Source organism: Cinclus cinclus, chromosome 7 (genome assembly GCF_963662255.1).
Source record: "Cinclus cinclus chromosome 7, bCinCin1.1, whole genome shotgun sequence".
In the NCBI taxonomy this organism is placed as follows: domain Eukaryota; kingdom Metazoa; phylum Chordata; class Aves; order Passeriformes; family Cinclidae; genus Cinclus; species Cinclus cinclus.
The window spans coordinates 22,820,376-22,840,738 of NC_085052.1; the positions used below are offsets into that span (position 1 = coordinate 22,820,376).

At 35.3% G+C, this 20,363-nt stretch overlaps 1 protein-coding gene across 11 annotated transcripts in view; it reads right to left on the reverse strand.

Annotated features, from left to right (window-relative positions):
* The window catches only part of KCNMA1 (potassium calcium-activated channel subfamily M alpha 1), a 427,658-nt gene that overhangs the window by 169,129 nt on the left and 238,166 nt on the right, over positions 1-20,363 (reverse strand). For all 11 annotated transcript variants that reach the window (XM_062496670.1, XM_062496669.1, XM_062496668.1 and 8 more), the window contains 2 exons: positions 10,138-10,231; positions 9,107-9,218 (listed from right to left, as the gene is read on the reverse strand). In XM_062496670.1, coding sequence (XP_062352654.1) covers positions 9,107-9,218; positions 10,138-10,231 — 206 coding nt within the window. The remainder of the gene's footprint in view (positions 1-9,106; positions 9,219-10,137; positions 10,232-20,363) is intronic.

Consider the following 20,363-nt stretch of genomic DNA (forward strand, 5'->3'; position numbering starts at 1 on the left):
AACTGAGTACATAGGTTCCATCAGAGCCCTTTGATATTCAGAAAAAACAGACACAAAAGAACTTTCTCCAGTCTTGTATGGAATTCTCAACTTCTAATCTTTCTAGTGAAAGCCCAACAATCTTTGCATCAGTTTGTATCAATTCCATTCTCAAGAGGATTTGCTTTTGATTAATTCAGTCTTGCAAAAAAGTCAGGAGGAACTCAGAGATGCAGTTTGGGGTTTTTAATTACTTGAACTGAATAATGCATCTTTTCTTAATTCCACACAAACCCAGACTCATGCACCACAGAGCACACCAGACAACTGGTGCTGAATTAATGAGAACTACACGGACATCGCAGTACATTTGGTCCAGGATTTAGAAGATAAAATAGTTCCTTTGAGCAGTGTTACAGAAATTAGAAATACAAAGTGAACTAAAGATTAAAAACAGTAACCAGAAATCACAGAACTCAGGTTAAAAATGCCAAAATATAAACTGTCATGTTCTAGGTATAAGGACTTCTAGCTTTGGATTTGTGCAGATATCAATTATATTAATTTTATAGTTGCTTGTAGAAAACAAGCAGTCACAATTCAAAGTTGAGAAGATCCCACTCAGCAACAAACTTATTCAGAATCAAAATGTTTAAAAAATCAGTCAAAAAAAAAAAATCAATGACAGACACTCTCAGGGGAATAACTACTGGATAATGTAGAAAGACTAGACTGAATGCTTACAAGGAATTATACATATTAACATACTATCTGGGAGACAAGAAATGAAATTTTATTTTCAACTGGTATTTCAGCTGACATAAGAAACAGTCAAATTAAAAAAAAAAAATCAATCTAATCTCTCATATTGCCATTAAGATCTCTCGTCCTTCCACTAAATAAAGTGTGCAGATTAGGTACATGCTGTAGATAGCTCAAGAAAATTTGTTAATCATCTGACCGATGATAATGTGACACGAGAAGAGGCATTTTTAACTGCCCCTCATTCAAGTCAACACAAATGCCAGAAGACAGAATAAATAATTATGGGTTCCCTCAGCAGTTCGAGGGAATGAGTTCTCTCCTTTTACAGTATTATTCCTCATTCTAGTAAAGACAAAAGTCAACAATCTGGGTAGCCTTCATTTAAGCAGAAGAACTTAATGAGAGAGTCAAAAAGACCACTGCAACCATTAGAGAATCCAAGGGCAATCATAAAGTAATTAAACTGATAACAAAAAGCAGGAAAAAAGGAATATAGTCTGCATTTTCACATGACATCCAGTTATTGAGAACATATTTTAACTGGACAGAAAAGGGTAAGGAGAGAAGAAAAATATGTAATGTCTTTAAAAAAACGCAAAATGTTTGGCTATTAAAGGAAATTGCAGTGATTTATTTTTCAGCATAAATCCTTTATACTTGCTGTGTGTGTGTGTGTGTGTGTATATATATATATATGCTATATAACTAGCTTGTTATTATCCTAGAGGAGAGTATGACTGAATTAAATATGAGAAAAGTTAAAATTGTTTATTATAAACTACTTAGAATTTAGCAGTCAATCTACATCAAAACAGCATTCTGTGTTTCTCAATCACTAAATCTGGCAGACTGTGATCTTCAACATCCATGGACTGATGTCCAGAGAAAACATGACAAAAAACACCAACCAATGATGACAACAGATAATTTGGCTGCATCAGCTTAGGCAAAGTCTAGCTGCTTATGTTCCTTTGTATGAAATACACTTAAAACCAGTTTGACTTACAGCATCGTACCTGAAAAACACATGCTGAAAAACATTAATATGCCTTTAGAAGTTCCAAATATTACAACCCTGAAAGAATACTAAGTGTTTCACTGAAGGGAGGGTTGGTTATATGACAAGGACATCTTACCAGGAATCCAAATTTAGGTCACTTAAATTATTATATTAATTATGCTTACTGCTCATTAAAAAAAAAAATAATAAGAGCCAGGCCAAAATATTAATCTATTTTTTCAGTTTAAAACCAGCAGAATTCAAAAAGAATAAAACATTTATGAAATATGTTAACCAACCACAGATTTACTGCATTGCAAAGTCTGTGCTAATTAAAAGACATTTTAATTGTAGCAGTGCATGACTAGAAACATGGTGGACATTTTAGTAATGACAGAGGAAAAGGAGAAGTTTCCCATACATATTTTTTTCATAACTTAGAAAAAGCCAACCATGTAATAATTGCACACCTGCCTTCTTAATGTGACTAAGGAGATTAAGGAGAATGCAAACAAACACATCTGTTAAGGCAGACATTTCTAAGTCATCATGTCTGGGTAACTTGCATCCAGTAGTTATTAAAACTCCGTGGGCTACTTAGTATTTGCTTTAGGCGAGGCTGGCACATATAGTTTATAAAAGTTTCAGAGTAAAGTTCATGCTATTTGCATGAGCTTAAAAGAAATAACCATGAATCTGCTAATTAAATCTCAGACAAAACAAAGAATTCTACTACAAAGTAATTAAGCAGTCAAGATAAGTAATTATATTTAAGTATACATTTAGAAAAGCATCATATGCCATTTTCTTTTCCATTAAATGACATGTTTGAGTGACAGAGCTATAAATACTGCTGTAATTTACTCAGCATTGCCATGGCCCTCATTAAATGGACTAAACTCCAGGGAGTCTTAAAATGTATCTGGCACATCTACCCTGGAAGTCTTGTCAGGAATGTGTTCTTGACCTTATGTTATTTAATATTTCTATTAATATTCTGCCTAATAATATTAAGCAATGATACAAGAGGATGAAATGTTTCATAATGAAGAGAGTAAGTTAGTGACAAGAGGGGCTTGGAATGGTGTAAAACAGGATGGCAACAAACCATATCCATTTCTATACAGATAACATTTGCTTGTATTTAACTATAAATTTAGGAATGGATTGTTTGTTTTATTCCATTAAAGATACATTCTCGCTCAGTCTGGTTACAGATGAAAGAGGTCAAATTAGTCCACTCAACCTGGAAAATACAGTAGTAAGCACGTTTTAAAGCTACATAACTGTTATCATCTTTGATATTAACTTTCAACATCTCAAAATTCAGGAACTTGGACTACCTTTGGGCTAAACCTGCCACTCGTTCGCATACGAAAAAAGTCAAGATACTCCCCGGCCTATCGTCCCTCCCCATCAGAGCAGAATAGAAATCAGAAAGGTTATAGGGTCATTTTTCAATGCAACGTTAAGTGCCACTCACAGAGACTGGGAACAGCTGATTTAAATTACCCTGTTTGCTTTGAGTTCACAGAGGGAATCAAGAACACTGTATGCATGTCAGATGACAGACACTAATGACACTTGAAACTAGTGCTTGTCCCTGTGTTTCTGCTTTGCTCCAGTGTATTTTGGATACTTGTTTGACTTCTCATTAGGGGAGGACACAGGAGAAGAGTATCCTCACAAATTAATATAACAATATCCATAAAAATTTGCCATGGATTTATGCAAATATATACTTGTCACACAGTTACCTTCTGGTCTTAATATTGTAGCAACTCAAATGCCTGTTGGGATGCAAGTATTACTTTAATGGGGGCCCTACCAAAATATACATGCTCTGTGAAACCTGAGGTGATTAAGGAGCCTAGAAAAAAGCAAAAAATACTGTCTTCATTACAATGCAAATGTGATACAGTCAATATCATGACAGATTATTGACAAATCACCAAGAACACTGAACATACAAAAATCTTTTGCATTAAATACATTGATACCTGTTTGAAGGGATTTGAAATTTAGAAAGAAATGTTACTGTATATAAAAGCAGTACACTTGCACATACACCTAAAATTCTTCGAGGAAATTTTAGAGAATTTGGTTTCCATTATATATAAAATAATGCATAATGTAAGTAAAGTGACCAAAAAAATACACCACAGCTGTATAAAAGATGCTGGTTTTTTAAGAAATATTGTAGAATTTGGATGTGCATTCAAAGATTCCACCAATAGATGGCAGAAATGCACAACATTTACCAATAAAGTCATTGCAAATGACTGCAAACTTAAGGTGCTGAGCAAGGGAGCTTTGCCACTTATAGACGCACCAAAATCCAGTAAATGATTGCAAAGTCAAAGTGGTATCTCTACAACCCAGTTATCAGAGGACTTCTTTGCATCAGTGTAACTAAATTCCATTAAACTATCTAAGTTTTCCAAAAGGAATTAAGTGCTCTACAGATTCAAATATGTTTTCAGGCTGAGTTGTTCTGTAGAGATTATGGCAAGAAAGTCTCCAGGGCATTAAAACAAACATTGTTTTTATATACAGTTTTTTAACTAAAGCTTTCTCTTGAAGAACACTTTGTGGATAGGTGGAAGGCTTCACACTATCACCTTAACTAGCTTAATAAGACACACCTGCTGTTTCTACAAAGTTATCTATCTCTCTCCACTGTAGGAAACCAATTTCATTCTCTTATCCACCAAGAAAACTGAATTTCCACCAGATTTATTGGAAACGCTCAGACCAGGCATTGATACTGAAATCACAAGTCTCATCCAAAATTAATTGACACGTCTGTAAAAGGACTGGACAGAATTTGAGCAAACACTGGGAAAAACGATCCCCTTCCCAAACTGCACTAATCACCACCTGAAAAGATTTGTTCTCTTGTACTTTGCATGTGTCTATATTTGCATGTGTTGTCTGTCTTCTTTTGCCTACTATGTATCTCAAAATTATTCTCTGAAAAAAAAAAAAAGTACAGTATCAGCGGCAACCTAGACTAAAAGGGATGTCAGGGAATAAGTACGAAGAAAAAAAGGTTCCTGATAATAGAACTTACTAGGAATCACACAGTTTCTATCACTTGATGTTCTGTACAATAGAATAGATGAAGCATATGGTCAGGAAAATGAAGTAAGATCATTTAAAAATATCTTTTTTATCTTTCATTTCTGTGATTCAATAATGAAACACTACCAAATTCCTATATTATATTGCAATATCTTTGTATTAATGTCACAATCTAAGGCTGATCGTTCCTCATTCACGTATTCTTGCACATGTGAAGCCAAGATTATATTTCTTATGTTAAATCCCCCTCTAACAATTCAATCCTGTCAAGGAAATTTAGTCCAATACAGTCAGGTCATAAAATCAATATTCCCTTTTCATAAACATACAAGCACATGGTAAAAGGCATTTCAGTTATCTGAATTGCCTTTGCTATCACAGAAGATCCGATAACAGTTTCAAGTGGTGTGCAAAGTGTTGTTAAGTCTTTACTAAATAAAACTGGAAGACATTCACTTGTTGCAGGACTCTCCAATTTTTCACACTGCAAGTTATCCAAAAGAAAAAAAGTTCTGAATCTGAAGCTTAGATGGGATACTCAGATTATGAAAATTTTGTAGCTAAAAAAACAAAAACATTAACATGCCATTATTTCTCCCATTGCAAATTCTTTTCTGTCCAACAACCTTTTCAGCCTACCTTCACTTAAGACTATAAACAAAATATATAAACTCAGCACTGAAATAATTTGTTTGAAATTTACTGTCAAAAATCACCTGTAAATCATTCCTCCCTTGGGAAGATTCTCTCCACTCTGTAGAATCCTGCACCTGGAGAACTGTCCTACCATTATCAGAGAGCTTCTTGTATAGAGTTGTGCAAGCAACACGTAAGATTTTATAAAGCTGTAGTTATGAGCAAGTATCTACACAAATGCTACTGACTGCAAAACAGGGCTGGAGAAATGTCATGGGGATCTAGATGAAAATGAGCATCCAAAAACACACTGATGTTCATATCTGTACAGTTCTCAAGTGAGAACATACATTTTTATACAGCATGATAAAGCACTGTATATCACTGAATTAGTACAGATTCATTAAAAACATCTTTCCTATATGTACTTCCCCAAATCCTTCAATAATATTTTGCTCTTTCCATATGCCAAATGCTTTCTTTTCATGTGTTTCCTTTTCTTATGCTGTCCTGTGCAAGCAAAAATGATAACACAGAAACCCTTCCTAAGGATTTACCAAATCTAAAAATTTGATATTTTGCAGGTTTGAAGTGCTATTTTGCCTACAGCTTTACTTCAGACATTGATCATAACGACATTCCTAGAAACCTTTTGGAAAAGCATAATAAGATCTGTCTTTCAATACCAAATGTTGTCTGCAAACTGGAATCTAGGTGGAAGACTAGATTTGAAACAATATCCTTTATGAATACTGATTGAAAATTTAATTCAGGTACAGCATTTCAAGATGCAAAAATGTATGTTATGAACAGCTGAATACAAAAGAGCAGCAGGGCAAGGAGAAGGCTTCACATACTAAGAGTTACATAGCAGGTGAATGACAGCATTTCTGAACTAGCATAAGAACAGAATGAAATCCCCTGGCTTTCCACTGCAGTACATGAACAACTGTACTTTCAGAGCACGTCCTCTGCTATGCTTCACATCTTTCTGTAAGCACTTACTGCTCCAAAGGCAAAGTTTATTATTTATTTAGGATAGTTTGGTTTCTTTAAAATACTGCTTAAACTGTGGGACTGTACTGATACTAATCAGTTAGCTAAACCAGGACAGCTCCTGTAGACGTGGGCACTCCGAGAGCCACACTGGGGACTGATTCTGCCAACTACTTCAATGAACTCATTACAGCTGACTGACATGAATCAATAATGAAATAAACTGGAAAGACCCTGATGCCTGATACATTCCAGATGGTGCATTTTATTTTGGCTCCTAAATGATCTTGAAATCTAAAGCATACAAAGGAAACCTGCTAAATCATTAAGAAATTGTTCAAATGTGCCAACGTTGAATCATTTTCACATTGCCTAACCTTAAGTACTCTCTATTTACTTGCCTCGCTCAAAGGCAAACCTCCCTGCTAATCCTGCATACACAGGGGGACAACTTGTGCAAAACCCACGACTTGTATGTTCTGAATCCCCCTAAACAGAAGGGTATCTTTCTCAATTACAATATCCATATAAAAGAAAAAGGCAAAATAGGCATGTAACCTGAAACTAATCATATGGTCTAAACACCCTCCCTTCCCCCCTACTCACGCACTCAGTCCTACCACTGCATCACCCACCAGTATGATCAAAGTATTTGAGCTCTACAGACAGTAAATGTGGCCATCTCTTTCAAAGGTGTAAGGGAATTCACAGTCTTCATTAATGCACTTCAATATATTTACTTTAAAATTCTTTCAACACAGCTCTTCAAAATACCTTGCTGGTGTAAATTAAAGCTATGTTAGGAATCCAAACAATTCACATTTTTGAATTAGTGAATGATTTCACTAAGGATGATTTAGCTAAAATGAAAACCCCTCTGGAAGCAGGTGCAAAGCTAAAACATTGTAAATTTATTACTCCTAAGATGACTACATTAAAAAGCAGCAGTTTTTTGCCTCAGCAGGTGATAAATGTCTGAGGAGGATTCCATGAGGAAACAGGTAATGTGTGGCTATAAACAAGAAATCAAGATAAAGTGTGGTTGGTGTAATTAAGAGATACGGAAATCATTTCAACCCTATGAGTGCTTAACTCTTCCAGAAAACTGACATAAAACTTACAAAATCTCTGCAGCAGAAACTGCTAAATGTGCAAATGCTCTCATTATCCCTGTCAGTACTGTTAGCTGGATTGCTGTGTCACCATGAGTCAGTCGATTACGCAGTCACTTTCATGAAGGGTATTCATTCCAAATAATTATCTCTGCCTCATTTCCCAGAGTTTGTGGTCTTGCTACTTTCTCATTTCATATTCCTTTTCAATGGATTCTGTGATTCTATTTATTCTCTCAGACAGCCTTCATCTCCAAGGATTTCAGTCTCAAAGATTTTGGGAAACTCTGACACATCACATACAAAAGTGAAAATGCAACCCTTTAATTCACATAATGCAATGAATACAAGATTAAGTTCAAGCTAGAATTCAGCAATTTTCTTCCAAGAATAAGCACTTTTTTTTACTTACATATCTTCTTTTTAAGTTTTATTTCTTCTCATAATATGGAACTGTATGACATTTTCTCTTTCAAAAAGCCTCACTTAGTTTTCCATGTCTGACAGAAGTGATATGTGATAAAGACAGCAATCATATGAGGATGTGTAGTGATCTTTTCTGGCTGTTTTACTGCTTTCTTCCATGGCATACTAATAACCACTGATATGGTTATAAATTTATTGATCTCTTCCCATAAAACAAAAATTCATCAATAATTTTTGTATCTTTGCACTTTCAAATTAAGGTGAAAACACTATAAGACTATTGAAGACCATACAGTTTATTTTCTTTTCCATATGAAACATTTAAGATAACTATTCTCTTCAGTTTTCAGGGACAATGAATGCCTGTATTTCTGGAGTAATGAATTGCCAAACTGTGAGGTTTCATATGTTGTCTAAGGACACGCCATTCACAAACTATGCCATTTTTAGGAAGTTTTCTCTGAATAAAAAAATCACAGCACTCCACCTTTATTTTTCCTAATGAAAGAGCATATAACACTTGTAAAAGAAACTTTGGCACATTATGGACATTTTTTGATTGTCCTCTCTATTTCATTTTGTATTCCCTTTTACATGTAGCATACCTTTTCTAATGCATTACTAGCACTCCAACAAATATATTAACTGTCTAAAAGATCTCCCGAATCAGTCGCTTCAGAGGATTTAAAATTTAGCCACACTGGCTAAATGCAAAAAATGCAATGAGAATATATTGATTTCACTGTTGACAATGACACACGGCAATCCAGTTCAGTGAATGAATGACCTAGAACACCTGATCAGGTTGCAAACTGAGAGAAATTCACAGTTTGATAAAGGCAGGCTCATGTTACATGGTGCTACCAAAATGGAGTTCTCCACCACTTCGAGTAGGAGATTATATTAATGAAGCTGGAAACAAAACAAATCTAGTAAGCGCTTTTTCTGACAAAATCCATCTTTCTGCTTAAAATTCACTTCGAAAACAACTTTGGTAACATTCTTCTATTTACACAATGACACAAGATGAAGAAATTCTCCACCAAAAGGTGCAAAGTTGCAGTAATTTCACTAACAAGCATTTTAAAGGTAAAACTACTGCACTTACCAAGCCAACTTCTGTTTAAATATACTGACACAAACACTGGAGGGACCGTGAAGAAATCTACCACTGAGTTAACTTCTAGCCAAAACCATAGCTTGTCATTGGCTGCTATAAACTGAAAAGAAAAAAAAAAGAGAGGGAAAGAGATGAAATAATCAGATTATTCTCATGTTGATTGCAGGTATCTCTTCTAAAATACTAAACTCAAAAGTTAGTGGAGCAACTGATGCTTCAGGTCAGTCCAGACAAGACATGTCTCACTGGAAAGAACTCTGTATTGTGCATTTCTTGATAATCACACTGAGATTAAAATGAAATGTCTAACTAAAGAGACAGATCATCTATGTGATCAGTTGCAATATCTGTGTTAGAAGTATTTTTCCACTTTTCTTGACAATGTATCAGTAATATTACAAAAGTGTAGACAATTATAAAGTAACTCAAATTCCATGGCCTTTGTTTTAGCACACCAGATATGCTGGTAGTTGTCATATTTGCTGCTTAGATTTCTAAATACAGAGTGGTTTACAAAGAGCCCCATTATTATCTGTCCAGAGGAGATCAGCAGGATGACTCCTACAAGGCATAGCTCGGGACTGCAGCAGCACTTCAGTGGTTTGAACTGAACCACAGATGAGGTCATTTCTCTCTCCTGAATACAACATCAGCCCAGGGAAACTGGCAAGCTTAGATGCTGAGAGCATCATAGCTAGAACTTGCCTATGCGCTTAAATGAGGTCAAACTACTCTTCACATCTGATGAATAATTAAAAAGTAATGAAAACATTTGCTTTATGTAAACATTAAATATACATATACAAATAAAGGGAAAAAACCCAGTGCATCATGAAGATACTTAATGGAGCAGTTCTATCTAAGTCTTAAAACTCTGACTTACACATTTCAAAACAATGCTCATATTTTTTGTGTTAAAGAAGATACTGTGTTTCTTTCAAAGAAATTACAATCTCTATTTCAATCACCATATATAGCATTCCCTCCCTGCCTCTTGCTACCAAAGACACGTTACTTACACGCAAGCCAAAGTAGAGTAGGAAGAACACATTGAAAGCCATGTCGATCTGTAATGTGAAATCTTTGTAGAAATTCTGGCAGGATTCTATTGGGCTATTTGAAAGACAAAGAAATCAGAATAAATTGTCAGTATATGAGTTTCTACTCTGCTGAGAACTGTATGCATTTCATTAAAGACCTTGATCCAGAAATCATGTTTCTGTTTTCCAGTTGTTTACAAGATACAAGCAAGCATTTCAAAGGAATTATTTCATTCATTCAGTTAGTCATTCATACAGTGTTTATATTCACCTGTTCAGGTAATATTTGAGAATTGACATGCAGATACCTTTAGGAGAGTACAAGCAGGAGAATACCTCAGGATTGCTTAACCCCACATTAACCCTTAAAGAACTGACTTCTTTCTAAAGGAGACACACCTATGATACTTTAGGAAGAAACCTAACAAGCACACAGGTACAGTGAAACATCACATGCTTTTAATTCATGTAATAATATATAACCTTTACAAAAAATAGTTGCTTAGGAATACATTACCCATTAGCAACCTGGAGTACTTAGTCTTGTAGAATCCCTTGTTTATAAGAAGTTGATTGGATTTTTTTTCTTTTTCTCACTTCTTTTTTTTTTTTTTTTGTATGGCTATTTAATGTACTTTATGTACAGTACTATGAACTGAGTAGAAAAGCAGCATAGCCCACTGGTAAAATTAAATAACAAAATAAATTGAAGAATTTGAAGCAGTACTCTAAGGGTTAATTTCTGCATGCAGGTTAATTAAAATACCCTTGTGTGTATCAGGCAGCCATTGCAAATTTTAGCTTATTATTTTATGCTCTATTTGACAGTGGGACAGATCCAAAGCTTACTCTATACAAACTGGTACTTTACAAGTATACTTTTATCTAAGGAAGGTGGTAACTTCCAGAAGTATCATCAGTGATTTATTTGTGAGGTTTCTAGAACAGGTTCTTGAAGCCATTAGTCCAATGTTGTAGTCCTAGAACAAAGTGAAAATCATGTCCCAATATATGCTGATGTATATACTATATATACATAATGTCCCACCATATATACATATATATATATACACACATATATTGCAAATGATCATGTGTTCATCACAACTGCAATAGAGAGAAACTAGAATGTAGATCATTTGAACATTTGGAGCCCTGGAAAACATCCTTTTAGAAAAGCAGAAATTTGTTGGCTTTCTAGATCAAATAAATCACTGAACATGAATGTAATACCAGTTAGTATAGCAGTAGTTCTGTAAATATAATGCTAGACTGCTCAACAAGCAGGATTCTATGCATTATGAATGTCAGTTACCTAACTTAAGGCATAAGGGAAATTACCTGGGCTACCAGGTCATTACACATGCAGCCAAATTTTCCATTCCTTGTATACATTTCAGGTCAAACAAGTTAATTACAGCATGCTCTCTCCTGTCTCTAGATGCATGAATGTATACAGCAAAATTATCCTTGATGTACAATAGCTTTATATTTTAAGAAGCTTCAGTGCTATAGGAAATTTTATTAGAACTGCTTTGAAAGGCTATTTGAAAAGCCATTGACATTATGAGACAATTCTGTTATAGTTCAAGTAAAACTGATTTACAAGAGCAGGCAAAGGGAAGAGAAGCCAAATGTTAGCATACAGGAGAGCAGACAATACCTCATACTTTACAAACACAGTTTTAGCTACAAAAACAGTGGATGTAATCTGAGAACCCAACTGGATCATTTTCTGTATAGCACTAATGAGAACAAAGGATTTTGTCAAAATAAGGTAGGCCACACACTGAGTCAAAATGCACCCTACCAACAGAAAGTACAGAAGAACAGAATCAACAGCCCTGCACCAACCCTTAACTCCAGGTTAGGTTCCTGCAAAAGCTGAAGAAATTCACTGAAGCTAATGGAATTGCAGAGGCTTATAACCATGAGAGAGAGCAATTTTTAGTTAAGGTCAGCTAAGGTTTCAGCTAACAGCTCTACTTTTGTGTCATTGTCCTTTACAAAAACATACAAGAACTGATAAATGACCTAATGCATAATGTCTTTTTTTTTTTTTTGCAAAACAGCACAATGGATGACAATTCTGATTAGTGAACTTTTGTTCACCTAATATCAGAACTGCTGTTTCTGCTGGTCATATCCTTTAAACTTCATTTCAGAGATCATCCCTCTCTTTCAATGTTTAAGCTATCAATTTCGAAGACAAACACAGCATCCTTTTTCTCGGATTTCAAATCATGATTTTGTCAGTAGGGCATGACACTGAGGGCAATTGTATGAGGTTCAACAAGGGTAATGCCTTGTCCTGCACTCGGGTCACAACAACCCCGTGCAGTGCTACAGGCTTGCAGAAGAGCAGCTGTAAAGCTGTTCATTGGGAAAGGACATGAAGCTCACCGCGAGCTAGCACGTGCCAAAGGAGGGCCAAGGAGGCCAGGAGCATCTGGGCTGGTAACTGCAGTAGTGTGGGCAGCAGGAGCAGGGAAGGGACCGTCCCGCGAGGGCTGTGTCCAGCTCTGGCCTCACACTGGCACACGGAGAGGGGCTGAGGCGAGTCCACAGCGGGGAACAGCTCCCAGCAGCTGGGGAAGGGTCTGGAGCCCAAAGGGGATGAGACTGCTGTGGCCGTTCAGGAGAAAAGGAAGGACCTTATCACTCTCCACCACTCCCTAAGGGCAGGCTCTAGCAGGGTGGAAGCCGACCTCTTCCCACAAATATAAGGGACAGAACAAGAGGAAATGGCCTCAAGTTGTGCCAGGGGAAGGTTAGATTGGATGCTAGGAAACAATTTTTCACTGAAACTTGTCACACGTTGAAAGAGGCTGCACAGGGAAGTGGTTGAGTCACCATCCCTGGAGGTATTTAAAAGATATATAGTTGTGGCACTTAGAGACATGGTTTAGTGGAAAACTGAAAAGTCATTTCTAAAATAAATGATTCTGTGATTCTCTAATACTTGTAAGTACTTTGAAAAGAGCGTCTTTGATTATCTATACAATTTTTACAGCAAAACTAGTAGCTATAAAGCCCATTTATAGAGTAATAATAGGCATAAATTACTTCAATAAGCAAGAGTGACTAAAAGAGTGGTAAAAAAATAGCTCCATTTAATTTTTCATATAGGGGCAAAATTCCGACAAGGTGTTCCCAGCATCCTTAAAGCTTTGTTGCAATCAACACTGAAGCCAACACTATGCATGACACTTTTACCACAGAATGTACCACTTGTCACTTCAATTCGAAAGAATTTACTGTTTAAACAACTATTTTTGTCACCAGTTTACATCACGTATTTATTATTCTTGCTTATTTTTGGTTGGCTTAAAATGTTTCTAATGCATCAAAAAGTTTCTACTGGAATTATTCCTTGAATAGTTGTAAAAAGAGTGGGAGAGAGCAAAATGTGGTTTTTAATGTTTTCTGAAATTAACTGTTTCTGTGAGAAAGTTCCCACAGAAGCCCTCATGTATTTCCAGGATTTTTGAAATTGCACCAGAATTGAAAATAACTTGATTGTTTTTTACTGTATCATTTCACCTGTTGATAAGAGCTGTAAAGCCCACTGCAAACGCAGATCAAAGCCTTAGTGTGAACTCAATCTCTGCCAGAGCGCAGTCACTGCCATTACGACCACACTGAAGAAAGCAGCAGCAGTTGTACCTTCATTCAGACTTTAGACCAGCCTTGCAAGCACAGTGGCAGCTATCTGGATGATTTTACATAACACGCTCCCCCACAATAACGGGAAACCTTTTGTACACCCAGTTCGGCACTTGGAAAACCTATGCAATATGCAATTTACAGCTCGCATTTTTCCTACGTACGGAAGTGGACTCATGGATTTTTTGGCACATCGTGTCAGCCTGCTCCTAATGCTTTTTTGCCTTTTTCTTTTTTTCTCTTTCTTTTTAATGACAAGGCATACAAAGACTAAGATGGATGCCAACTCTTACTTTGTATATTATTTTTTATAAAATAGAAAACATTTATTTTAAGACATATTAATCTAGCTGCATTTTGTCAAGTGTTTTGAAGATATGTATGTAAAACTTTGTTAAGTCACCACAGAAGAAATTTACTTCTACTGCAACTTCAAGAAAGTACCAGTACTAATGTTTTACTACAGCTGCTATATCTTTAGAATATCAACAGCTTTAAGAAGCTATTGAAAATTTTAGAAATTCATAGAATTTTCCTAATTTACATTTTTAATTTTTGCAAATCTGCTCTCCGAATGGTGGAGGAAAAGCCAAATCCATTACAGAAACAAGATAAAATAATATTTTAATTCTTAGTATCAATAAAATAATATATAAAATTTAAAAAACAGATCATATGAAAAAAGAGGAAGTTTTTATTTCCTGTATTCATTGTCAGGTTTTTGACTGCACAACTGTACATTATATGAAAACACAGTAAAATGTGCACTTTCCATCAGAAGAAATGTCCATTGATGAGAGTCAATTTTAAAATGAAATTACAGCTATGTACAGAAATGCCAGTTAATGCTGCTAAAACATAAATAACATAAATGAATAAGAGAACCACTCAATATTTGGAAGTTCATTAGCATTGCATCATTTGAAGATATTCCACTCACTGCACTTTCAGACTGTGTTTCAATGCAATTACTAGGTATCAATTTGAGCATGTAAATTTTCTTAGTTCATAAAAATGCTTAATGCTGTCTTCTTTTTTTTCAAATTATTTTCTTTTACTGGAAGTACCTCTTTAATATTCAATTCCTTCAAATATACTTCTAGAGTAAAACCAAATTTTATGACGTCTAGAGTAAAAAAATAAATTTGTCACAAATTTGATATAACAGTCCTTTAATACATATTTCGAACAGTACAACAAAAAAGAAAATTAAGTTGGTTATGATTAGGCTTTTTAACCCTGCTTCAGTGATGTAGTACTAAAGTAAAACTATAGAAAAGCCACATGTATCATTTAGTAAAAGCAATTTTCATTCAATGCAGAAGAGTTTGCTCCTTTGCTGTTTAGTCACACAGCCCAGAAGAGAATAAGCAGTTAAAATCCTCTTTACTGAAACAGGCATGGACATATAGCAAAATAACACAGATACCTATCAAATATATACCTCAGGGAACAAACACCATAATTAAAACAAATCACCAAGACTGAAATAGAATCAACAACATCAAATATCTTAAAAGGGACAGAGAGCTTAATATATTTTTTCTTACTTCAAGTGGCTTCCATTTCTTAACCCAGTGAGTCCAACAGTAAGAAAAAAAAGTATTTTCTTACAGTATCTGTATTCATCTTCTAAATACAAGATGCTTGTTAAATGCATCTCAGTTTAGAAAGCCTTTCATTAAGTCATAGCACCAATAAAGGTTGTGATGGCAAATATCTTCTGAACTACTTCACTCTCCCTTGACACAACGTGGCACACCACTGGGGAACTGCTGCTGCCAGCACTTTCAGTTAGTGCTGCAGGAAATGCAGGCAAAGTTGGTTTCCTTCCCAAGGAGGAAGGACAGCCAGAGGGACCACTGGGACAAGGCACTGGCAAAGGCGAGGTGAAAACCCATTTTGCTTGTAGGAGAAGTGCCATGTGATCTGCTGTCACAGCCCTAAGACCTGGGCCCATGGAACTCTACGGGACCATGGCATCACTGCTTAGAGATACTCCTGAGGTTTTGCACACCTGGAGCTAGTGAGTGAAGGAGGGACAATGCTATCTCACCAAATTTTGTAGACAGTTATGGCCTGATAGCTGAGGATGATGTTGTGATCATTTCTTGTATTTTTTATTATTTACATTTAGATGCTATTTGACCACTCAACCCCCTACACCTAAATTCTTAGCTATTTCTCCTATACACAAAGAGAGAATGTGAACTTTCTGCTCCCAAAGTATTTCATTGTCAAATCCTGGAGCTTCTTGGGGCACTATCAAGTGCTCTTCTTTTAATTGTCAATTCTGACTCTTCCTTGATTAATGGATTAAACCGTATTTGTCTTTCCACTCACAAATACTCCCAACTCCAGCATGTGATGAATTTATTTTGTATTACTCTGTTTTACTGTCTTTGTTTCCATTTCCATTCCTACAGCCTACATGTGGAGTGGCCTCCCCTCTTCACTTTGATGTACCTATCACATTCCTTCTAAAAATACTTTGATGACCTTAGGCTCATACACACTAAGCTGTCCTTGAGAATTACATCAACAATTTTACTTATTTTAAAATGGAACAAAGAATCTTCTTTGTTCCATTTTAAAATAAGTAAAATATAAATCTGATCTAAATAAAACTGTTAAATAATGTGAAATAAAGCTATCTTCCAAGATTTCTTACACTGTGTTTAACCTACACCTTAGAATTTCCAAGTACCTTTTCAGAAAAAAAAAAAACAAAAACACAAAACAAAACAACAACAAAAAAAAAAAACAAACAAAAAAAAAAACCAAAAAAAAACAAGAACACTTTAAACTTAATTCCCTTTCCAATTTCTATTACAACATCATCTATTATTCTTTAAAGTCTGACAGGCCACAAGCTGGCATTAGAATATTAGTTTTTTATTTCTAAGCCAATTAAACAAATGCATTGTGACTCATCTGTTCTGCAAATGCTTTCAACAACTAAGTCCTTCTATGCAATCTCCCAAGCACACTTGGGAACCTTGACAAGCTCTCTGACTGATTTGGGGTAAAATGAACAGGTTTCCCTATCCTCCTTAAAAACAATTTCCAGTATCAGAAGAAAAAAACAACAAAACCAGATCAATGAGTATTAAACTGGTACAAGTGTGCCTTTTAGTACGCATTTTTCTCAGAATCAGATTCTTTTTTTCTTTTGATTCTTTCATGTCTCTGCATCGTGTCATTGAGGATGTGGCTTAAAAGTTTATGTTGTTCTTATTTTCTTTGACTGAAATTTATTTAAAATTTCAAGATACATTTAAATGCCGACTTGGCAATTTTTAATGTAAAATTAATTCAGTTTAGAAACAAAGAGAGAGATGGATTTCTAGTGTGAAAGGAAGAGAAGCTCCTAATTTTAACTTCTGTAACATTAACATACAAAATTAGGAGGCAAATTTAGTTGCTACAACTGCAGAACAAAAGTCTGCTTTCCTAATGCCCATCTAACGTTCCCAAATTTACAGAGCTATTTCCAACTGGCAACACAACAAGTGACAGTCAAGTAACATTGCTAGTAATTATTCTACCTAAATGAACTAATAAAACTTCGAGAAGTTCAGCATCATGCCGTCAGTTTTCATCTCCCTTTCTCAAGTTTTCCATTAATTTGAAGCACATCATGCTTCTTCACAGACTCCTTAGTAAAACATAAGCACTCAAGCAAAACCAAATTGGGCTGAGCTAATTTACTCAGCCCAAACAAAACTACATATGAAAACAAAAAAACTTTTGCTTATTATTTTATTGGGATAAATTTGATTACATTGAATTATTGGGATATACAGAAAAAAATATGCATTAAAATTGCTCAGTCTAAAAACAACATAGTAATTTCCTGAGAACATGTGTATATTCACTATTGTCTGCAGAATGTGTCTTTGCTAATTTTTCAAAAAGAAGTCAAAGGAAGGTCCTTGAGTGAGCTAAACAATCAGGAACTCAGCGTTAAAACAGGCATAAGTGAATGGCATAGAATCCTTCTCCATACCTTCCAAGTTTTTTCAGTAGCATATAAAAGCCAAGTGCTTGTCTTCTAAAAAAAAAGGTGCTTTTATGCAAAACACACCAGTAAGATTTTCATCCTAAGATAACTTAATTTGAAAACGTTTCCTGAGAACCACATAATAAGAAGAATGAGCTTATTATTTTATTTTGTGTTACATTCCGTAATTGCTCATCATGAGCTAAGAACCCTGGCAACTAAAAATAGCATGACATTACCTTACATCTCCCTGATGACAAATCAATTCCAGGAAAATGGCAGCACAACAATGCCTGGGACCACATTTTTAACTAAATTAAAAGGATTTAATTTTAATAAAATAATTTGGTGTGAGACTACTAACATTCTAAAGAGAAGAATAGGAGTTCACTGTTTCAATGAACCTTACTTTTTTGGACAAATTTTAATAAGCCGCTTCAGTTTTACCCCTTATATGGATTGCATTATGAAAAGATTTGGTCTGCATACCTTATCTACTAAAGTTGATGATGTCTCTTCTTCATAATTATATCTTTCTATTACTTCTTGTCTAATTGTTACCTAATAGTTTTTATCAAAGTATCTAGGAGTACTAAGTTGTTGTAGCCACTTAACCCAGAAAAGAGAAAATAATTGGTGACATGAAAATGCTGGCAAGTCATGTGAATACTACTCCCCTTTCCATGTTGACATGGAATTAAATTGAAATGAACACAGGTAGTGAGAAGTATATCAGCAGCATAAAACTTTACCAATTATACAGATAAACACTGGAGTAGATTCTCTGGGGAGATGGTGAATCACACCAGATTATTCAAACAGTGAGTACCTTTCAGCCTGGCTTATATGGACCACACCAGTCCTTGTATTTGCATGAATCAATAGGTTGATCTACATATGAGATATTTCTAAAATCTCCTCCTTCTGCAGGAGAGGGCCTACAAGCCACTGAACTCCTAGATAAATGTCTAAATAAATTTATCTATAGCTACTCTTACTTTGCAGCAAAAGAAAGAGTGAATTCCTGGGACTCCTTACTCTGTTTGCAGCTGCCAACTATTAACATTACTCTACAGTGCTTTTCACATCTGCTTTGCACTCTCCTCAGACTGTTTTCAGCAGCCCACCACCATCATGCATTTCCACCTCCAACCATTCCCCCATCTCAGTGCCTTTCAATTATTGTCTTCTGTTGATACTGTCACCCACTTTTAAAATTCTCCCTCATCTGACTGAATTATTGGAAAAAATATATACAATGAACAAAAATTAGAAGGTTCTCCATCTATCCTCTTTGATTAAAAATTATTTTTTTTTCTTTTGTGTATCAGCAAAGTACTGAGCTCTAATTTTATGTTTGATATGCATAACTGATTCCTACAGACAATTTTGAATGTACTATTCATACATTTCTTGTTAGCTTACATACTGCCACTTTAAAGGAAATAATGCTGTCCTATGAAATTTAGTCAAATTTCAACCATTCTAACTGAAAATTATAAGAGTACCAGATAAAACTGGAGTGAAAAAAAGTGCATTCTTCTGCCTGTCTTTTCTAGAATTCCCGCCTCTGATACTATGATGAAAAATATCTGGCTACTCTCTAGTTTTGCTGAGCAGAAATAAACTTCAGCCTAAGATGTATTATTTGACTTTAGCAACAGTGAATAATGTAAACGAGTAATGGAAGTCAGATGTATTGCAAAGTGATAGAAAATTGACATTACATTACTGGATCAGCTTCTTCAGTCAGGCTATCTAATAGCATGATCCAAATCTATAAGCAACCCTATAAAAACCTATTCATATTGTGTTAATAGTAATTCTAAAGCAGCTGTAATACACAGTTACACCAGGCAGGATATATTTTTTTCCTATTTCAGATGAAGGCATAACATGAACCATATCAATTATTTCCAAAAATCTACAGAAAACTAGAAGATATTTCTATTTTCCAAACAAATTTTCCTTATTTCAGACTCTCCCTCTCATTCCTCAGGAGGACCTCTTGGCCTTACCTACCCCATGAGTATAAGTGCTCTTTAAAGCACCTTGCTCAATTAATACCTAAAGTACATTTAGGGTACCCAGGTCATGCAGCTCAGCTGCTGCCCTTCCAAACTTTGAGACCTATCTGTATCCTTGGAACCTGTCACAAGGGAGCCTGTGTTTGTATACTTGTTACACTTTACTAGCAATACTGAACAGGTGACTTGAAGGAAAAAATCTTTCAACTACCAAGAGTAACCATTTAAGATCTTTGATTATACCCTGAGCATCACAGTACAGCTGTTTAAATTCCTCTGCCTTGAACCAGTTCTGGGCATAATCAAGGCCACATTCATGCCTAGCATAAACTAACACTTATCACAATCCCTTCTACTACTTTCCTCCCTTTTTTTCTTTTCATCTAGATCCCTGAATAGTCTTTATTGCATGTACCTTTTCAAGTGAAACACATTACCCAGCTCCTCTACCCATAAACTCCTCTGCTGTGGTTTAATTTCCACATCTATATAACTGCAATCTAGTAAAT